Genomic DNA, 7,047 nt, shown 5'->3' with positions numbered 1-7,047 from the left:
GAGCAAAGATAAAGTCAACTTCAAAACAGTGCCCTCGTGTCTCGTGCCAGGGAGCATTTCACACAAAATAGCACTAAATCAAGTTTATGTTTCCAAACTAACACTCAAGGTCAAAAGTCACAAAAATAGCACTTAATCTTTTATCAAAAGTCACAAACTTAGGGTTTAGAGTTAAAGGGTGGGGTTTAGGATTTAGGGTTTAGGGTTTAGGGTTTAGAGTTTAGGGTTTAGGGTTTAGGGTTTAGAGTTTAGGGTTTAGGGTTTAGAGTTGAGAAATGAGGTTTTGGGGGTAAGATTTCAAATTTTGAAATATAAAAAAATTAAAATTTTCAAAGGATAAACTTAGAAAGATGCTATTTTGGTCATTTTAGTTTTTGAGTGCTATTTTTGTGATATAAACTTAGAAATGTGCTATTTTGGAGATTTGACCTATTTATAATTGTAAACTACATGTCATGTCAAATGCAAATGAAGAAATATATACATCTAATATCTATAAATGCATTTTAAAAATAATCCAGATAGGCTAAAAACAAATGCTAAAACTCATTAAATAGCAAAAGATCAGTTATCAACAAAAAAACTCTCATATTTTGTTTTCTTTTTCTTTTAACTTAAGTAATTTCATATCATATTTATACACACATATTTTTATCCACAACACTCAATTCTTGTATCCACATTTGATGTGTTAGAGTTTTAATGTTAGAATTTTTTATTTTGTATAACAAATTTTATATTCACGCTCAGTTGACTATAGTCCTTGTGTCCACATTAATTATATATACATATAACAAATTCTACACACATGTTTGTTATTATATAAAAGAAATTCTACATCCACGCTCATTTGTTGGAGTACCGGAATCCATATGAGATGGATCCATTACAAGCCTTAGATCATGTTTTTAGCAAGGATGCGATCTATTTTCTTCTTCACAGACGTCACCAACACTTGGATCCTAAAATTTTTTACCATGTATTTGAGAGTGCATTTTAATGTAAATTTAGAGAAGAAAAACTAGTGTACAAAATCCAAAGAAAAACAACGATGTAAGTTGAAAAATAGATTATATTAATGTAATCGGGTTACAAGATCGATAATAAAATAAGAATGAGTTGCAAAAGAAATGAACAAAGAAAGTTCGTTGTGTTTTTAGTGGAGAGCTCGACGATGCAAGCGTTCAAGTGTGTTTGTGTGTTGATGAACCTCTGTTTCTTTGATTTCCTTATGTATTATATTTTCTTGTTTAGGTCGTCCTACATCTTTGATTCTTTCACCAAACCTTCGGTTATATGAGGATGTTCTTTGAACGAGTCCATCCTTATTATCGACATATCTATATCCATTGGACTTTGCGAGATGACGACCTCTCATGCTCTCACTAAAACTATCCTAAACAAACTTTTTCGTTGTCTTACATTTCGTATTCGCTTATCGCCGTCTTCACCCAATTCGATTTTGGTCAATTTACTTGGTTGTCGAATTTGGGTCTAACACCAACCATCACTCCATCACTGTAGCAAATAAACACATGAGTTTGCATCGTTTTTATTAGAAGAAAATTTGATTTGTAAAAACAATTTTAAGAACCTTAAATTTATATGAATATTAGACACCTACATATGTGTACGGAAAAAACGTTATGTAATATGTACGGTATTGTGAAGCAATATAAGAAAACCCTCTTCCAAATCCTGGGAAAATGGCATATTCCTATATAAACTAATTGTTCCCGGTTTTTTCACACACGAACTTTTAAGCCATGCCAAAAACTACATGAACAGCGGAAAAATGGCTTATTCCCATATGAACTACTTGTTCCTGGTTTTTTTCACACACAAACTTTTAATCCATGCCAAAAACCACATGAACAACTCTATTTTTTTTAATTACATACATAAACTATCTATTTTAAACTAATTTCTCTGAAACCGTAAACAATGTTATTTAAACGTTAACTTGATTTATGACAGGTGGAGAGCCAATTTATTATTTTTCTTCTTTTTTAGTCAATCGTTTTTCTTCTTCAAGAATCGTTTTACTCATCATCGATTGGGGATAAAATTTATTATTCTGCCGAAGAATAAAACATTTTACATGACGTATAAAGAAATAAGAGCATCAACTACTAGCTTACCAATCTCCATGTATTGCCACAAAGAACTATAAAATCAGTGTAGTATCTCCAATTGATTATGAAAAATAAAATGATTTATGAAGAAAATGAGCAATTGACCAAAAATAAGAATAAAACGAGGTAGTAATTTTTATCAACTCAAATTAAACCGGCTCTCCATCTGTCATAAACCAAATTAACTTTTAAATCTATTCTATTAAAATAGCAGTGTGACTCATTGATAAAAGTATGGTCCAACTATTATTTCTTTTATCTTTATCATTATTTAGAATATTATTTATTATGCTTTATGCCATTACACCTATATTTAAATTACCAATTGAAAAGACCTAAAAAGATGTAAAACAATAAATATACCCGCCCTTTTTAAGGGCGAGCCAGAATCTAGTAACACGTTTAAAATCGATAGTTTGTGTATGTAATTAAAAAAATAGAATTGTTCATGTGGTTTTTGGCATGATTTAAAAGTTCATGTACAAAAAAATCAGGAACAACTAGTTCATTGGGAAATAAACAATTTTTCTGTTATTCATGTGGATTTTGGCATGAGTTCAAAGTTTGTGTGTGAAAAAACTGAAAACAACTAGTTTTTAGGAGAATAGACCATTTTCCCTCCAAATCCTCTTTTAATCTTTAGTTTTTATTTTTTGGTCGTTAATAACCAACCAACCAAGTTCAAACTCCTGCCTAAAGTTTGAACATTTTAAACATTTGGGAACGTCTTTTAATTCTCCGTGAGGTACACCTTTTTCTAAAAAGAAAACTCTTTTATATTGTTTTTATATTAAAACAAACTTTATACTAGGATATTACCTTATTTACAAAAACATAAGAACAATTAAATTATTTGTGGGAAAAGGACAAAAGACTTGGACTACCCCACTCAGGGGCAAAATCCTGTAATTTCTAGCAAAACATTATACCCTTTATAGAATTCATCGTCATCTTTGGTTTTAATAAGACAGTTCCCTTTTGCTTCCATTTTCATTGCCCTTTTCTCTTATCACAGAAGAAGAAAAAGAGAGCGATAAAGCAGCAAAAATAAGATAGAAGCTCCATTGATTATTTCTTTTGTTTTCTTTTCACTTCAAGACTTAAACTTTTTAGCTGAATCAATGGCTGGAATCCTAAAGCTCCAAGCTTGGAGTATATTGTGAAGAAGAAGAAAAATCGAATTTTCTTTTCTTTTAATTTATTTAATTTCTGGAAAATGGAATGTATGGGTATGATGATGGCTAGTAGCTTAGATCCTGAAAGGAAGCAAAGTGGAGGACTTAGAACAAAACAAGCTGGACGAGGATCTTGCCGTGGAAGTTAGTCTCCTGTTTCAATCTCCTTTTAAAGAATGTAATAATAGTTTGGTTTCCTTAGATTCATTATAAAGTTATGTTTTTTTCAGTTTAGAAGTTTTGATTCTTTTTTTTTTGGTTTCCCTGGGCAGTTTGAAAATTGCAGTGTTGTAAAGTGAAGAAGATCGTTCTTTAGTTGGAGCTGAGAGAAGGAAGCTATGGGTGTTTTGCTAAGAGAAGCGTTGAGGTCTATTTGCGTTAATAATCAATGGTCTTATGCTGTTTTCTGGAAAATCGGCTGCCAAAACTCAAGGTTACTACTTCTACTTTCATTTTTCTTATTACCAAAAAAAAAAAAAAAAAAACCAAAGATAGATCTTGAATGAATTTTGATTAAAGGGTTCTTCAAACTCAGATCTCGAGGATGCTTTTTTTTTTTTTATATTATTGGGGTTTTGTGTGTTTGGTTTTAATCTAATCTTGGTTGTTGTGTAAGAGAATCTTTTGATTTGTGACAAAACCATATCCTCTTCTTTTGTTTAATTGTTTTATGATTTGCCCAACAGTTCGTTCTTTTCTTGTCCTTTTTCGTTTTGTCTCTCTCTCTCTCTCTCTCTCTCTCTCTCTATCTATCTAGTAGTAACTATATCATGTTGTCCTTTTTTCCGTTTGGATGTGTTAATAAAATTTCTCTTTATGTGGTGCAGCTTGCTGATTTGGGAGGAGTGCTACAACGAAACCTCAGTTTCTGGAAATGAGAATGTTCAGTTGCTTACAAACAGAATGATGTTGAACAATCGAATCATTTTGGTAGGAGAGGGGTTGGTTGGGCGAGCTGCATTTACAGGACATCATCAATGGATACTAGCAGCAGATAGTTTTAACCGCGGTGGTGTTCATCCACCTGAGGTTATTAATGAGATGCTTCTCCAATTCTCTGCTGGTATTCAGACCGTCGCAGTTATCCCAGTTGTTCCTCATGGTGTTGTTCAACTCGGTTCTTCCTTGCCTGTAAGTTTCTCTGCAGTTCATTCTTCACAATGTTTTGCTTTTATTGAGGTTCTTGTTTTTAATGTGTGCAGATTATGGAGAACTTGGGGTTTGTGAATGAGGTGAAGGGTCTTATCCTGCAACTTGGATGTGTCCCGGGAGCTCTTTTGTCTGAGAGTTACACAACATATGAACCTCCTGCTGCTGATTTTATTGGAGTCCCCGTCTCCGGGTTAATAATGCCCTCTCAAAGACACAAGATCCTCCAGTCTTCTGCGGCTTTTTTCAACTCTACTGCTTCACCATCAGATCATCAAACATTTGAAGAAGCTTCCTGTAATCTTATGGATGAGCATCTCAAGCAAGGAGAAGGATGGCAAAATCCAGATGCTTGGCTGAATCAAAACTTGTCCTGTATGTCTAATGTGGTCCAGTGTGAAGACTCCAGCTCTAAACAACGAAGCGAGGACTTGTTTGACATGTTGGGTCTGGATGATGATAGGAACAGAGGTTGGGGGATGAGAACAGAACAGCTCACTAGGGAGTTATCAGACTTTGGGATCATTCAAGAAACAGATCATCTCTTGGATGCTGTGGTCTCAGGTGCTTGTTCCTCCTCCACAAAGCAAATCTCATCAGATGAGACCTCCGAGTCCTGCAAAACCACAATGACCAAAGTTAGTAACTCATCCGTTACCACCACACCATCTCACAACAGCCCTCAAGGAGGTTTATATAATGAGAAGAAACCTGTGGGGCCGCCCCCATCGTCGGCGCTTTACGGGTCTCAGATCAGTTCTTGGGTTGAGCAAGCTCACAGCTTAAAGCGTGAAGGCACTCCAAAGGTGAATGAAACTGCAAAACCGGCTGCTAGTAACCGTAAGAGGCTTAAACCAGGAGAGAACCCAAGACCAAGGCCTAAAGATCGCCAAATGATTCAAGATCGTGTCAAGGAGTTGCGTGAAATCATACCAAACGGTGCTAAAGTAAGCTTGTTTTTTTTTTTTTAAATAAAAAAGATTATTTACTAACAAAAAAATAGTAAAATGTTTTTGTTTCAACAGTGTAGCATAGATGCGCTTCTTGAACGTACAATCAAGCACATGCTCTTCTTACAAAACGTCTCGAAGCATGCTGATAAGGTGAAACAAACCGAGGGGGAGTCTAAGATTATGAAGGAGGAAGGAGGAGGAGCGACATGGGCTTTCGAAGTAGGGTCGAAGTCTCTTATGTGTCCCATTGTAGTTGAAGATATAACCCCTCCTCGCATCTTCCAAGTTGAGGTAATAACGTTGCTGCACTTTCACTTGCTTGTCAAGTTTTAGTGTTTTTTTGAATTTGTCTTTATATTTTTTTTTTTTGTGACAGATGTTATGTGAACAACGAGGATTCTTTCTAGAGATCGCTGATTGGATCAGAAGCTTAGGACTGACCATCTTGAAGGGTGTCATTGAAACTCGAGTTGACAAGATTTGGGCTCGCTTCACTGTTGAGGTATATTAATTATTACTTAAGTTAATAAGTTTGTTTAAAATGATAAAAGTTGAGAGATTTCAATATGATGTTTTATTTTGGTTTTTTAGGCGAGTCGAGATGTGTCGAGGATGGAGATATTCATGCATCTAATGAATATTTTGGAGCAGACGATGAATTGTGGAGGAGGAAACTCTAAGGCTATTTTGGATGGGATCAAAGCTACAATGCCCATTACCAACAACACCTTACCGGTTACTACTGGTGGCTGTTCTATGTAACACAAATTAGTGACCGGCTTGGTTAAGCTGGATTCATAATTAGAGGTTACGAGCGGACCGGTCCAGGAGGCTCGCTATGACTAACTTGAAAAAATCGGTTTGGCTGTTCAATGTACATTTGCTTCTCCTTGTTTTTCATTTATCTATGTTTTGGGTTTTTTGCGAATTTTATTTTCTGTATTGAATCTCATTTGTGTGGATTTTTTTTGTTACTTTTAATCCTATGGAGTCGATATAATGAATTAATCATGGTTTTTGAAGTGTAAATTTTAGTTAATAATCTAACTAGACTTGGCTAAAAACTTTTGGATTTACCGGTTTAAGTGTTCAAACAATTTCACGTATATCAAGGCCGGTAAAAAGAACCGGTCCACCAACAACAGCGTTAAGAGCTTGATTGGTATCGTAGTTAAATGGGCTGAAAGCTCTCCCATATCCAATCACAATAATAACTAAAGCATTTGTAATAGCATTGGCGGCTTGGCGGCTTGTATATGCTCCCTACGATAATGCTCTTTAATGAAGTTTTTAAAAGAGTATTCTGACCTATTAATTAGTAATTACAAAAACACCTTTATATATTATAACTAAAAATTGTGAAGATACTACCATAATATTTTCTAAACCCTAATCATATCTACGTAAGTTTTATTATAAAAAAGATGAAAACAAATATCTGTGTTTAGTTAAAAACAACCGTCAAGAACTTCAAGTTGAACATAAGGTATGTTGTTCTTTTTATCTAAGAAAGTATTTGGAATGCTCACTATTAGTTATTTTGTTTAGCTCACTTTGTTTTTCGTAAGATTCTTTTAGTTGTTGGAAAATTTGCGTACGTGAATCATTTATTTTTTTTTCTTTAACTCTTTAGTT

At 34.3% G+C, this 7,047-nt stretch overlaps 1 protein-coding gene across 2 annotated transcripts; it reads left to right on the top strand.

The window, feature by feature from the left end:
• The first annotated feature begins 3,127 nt into the window (after positions 1-3,127).
• On the top strand, positions 3,128-6,423 carry LOC106342734 (transcription factor LHW-like). Of its 2 annotated transcripts, none has more exons than XM_013781753.1 (7): positions 3,128-3,454; positions 3,583-3,743; positions 4,138-4,441; positions 4,513-5,406; positions 5,485-5,703; positions 5,789-5,914; positions 6,004-6,423. In XM_013781753.1, the coding sequence occupies exons 2-7, from the start codon at positions 3,649-3,651 to the stop codon at positions 6,172-6,174; spliced, it is 1,809 nt and encodes a 602-aa protein (XP_013637207.1). In that variant the 5' UTR covers positions 3,128-3,454; positions 3,583-3,648; the 3' UTR covers positions 6,175-6,423. The 2 variants fall into 2 exon arrangements, with proteins under 2 accessions (XP_013637207.1, XP_013637206.1); XM_013781752.1 differs by having other exon boundaries at positions 3,128-3,488.
• The last annotated feature ends 624 nt before the right edge of the window (positions 6,424-7,047 follow it).

Source organism: Brassica oleracea, chromosome C4 (genome assembly GCF_000695525.1).
Source record: "Brassica oleracea var. oleracea cultivar TO1000 chromosome C4, BOL, whole genome shotgun sequence".
NCBI lineage: Eukaryota > Viridiplantae > Streptophyta > Magnoliopsida > Brassicales > Brassicaceae > Brassica > Brassica oleracea.
The sequence above is the reverse complement of the archived record's forward strand: the minus strand, read 5'-3'. Positions and strand labels throughout refer to the sequence as shown.

Excerpts from the sequence above, each read along its gene's own strand:
- LOC106342734 (XM_013781753.1), top strand. The coding sequence starts at position 3,649 with ATGGGTGTTTTGCTAAGAGAAGCGTTGAGGTCTATTTGCGTTAATAAT. Across the intron at positions 3,744-4,137 it reads ATCGGCTGCCAAAACTCAAG|CTTGCTGATTTGGGAGGAGT; the intron begins GTTACTACTTCT and ends TATGTGGTGCAG. Across the intron at positions 5,407-5,484 it reads TCATACCAAACGGTGCTAAA|TGTAGCATAGATGCGCTTCT; the intron begins GTAAGCTTGTTT and ends TTGTTTCAACAG.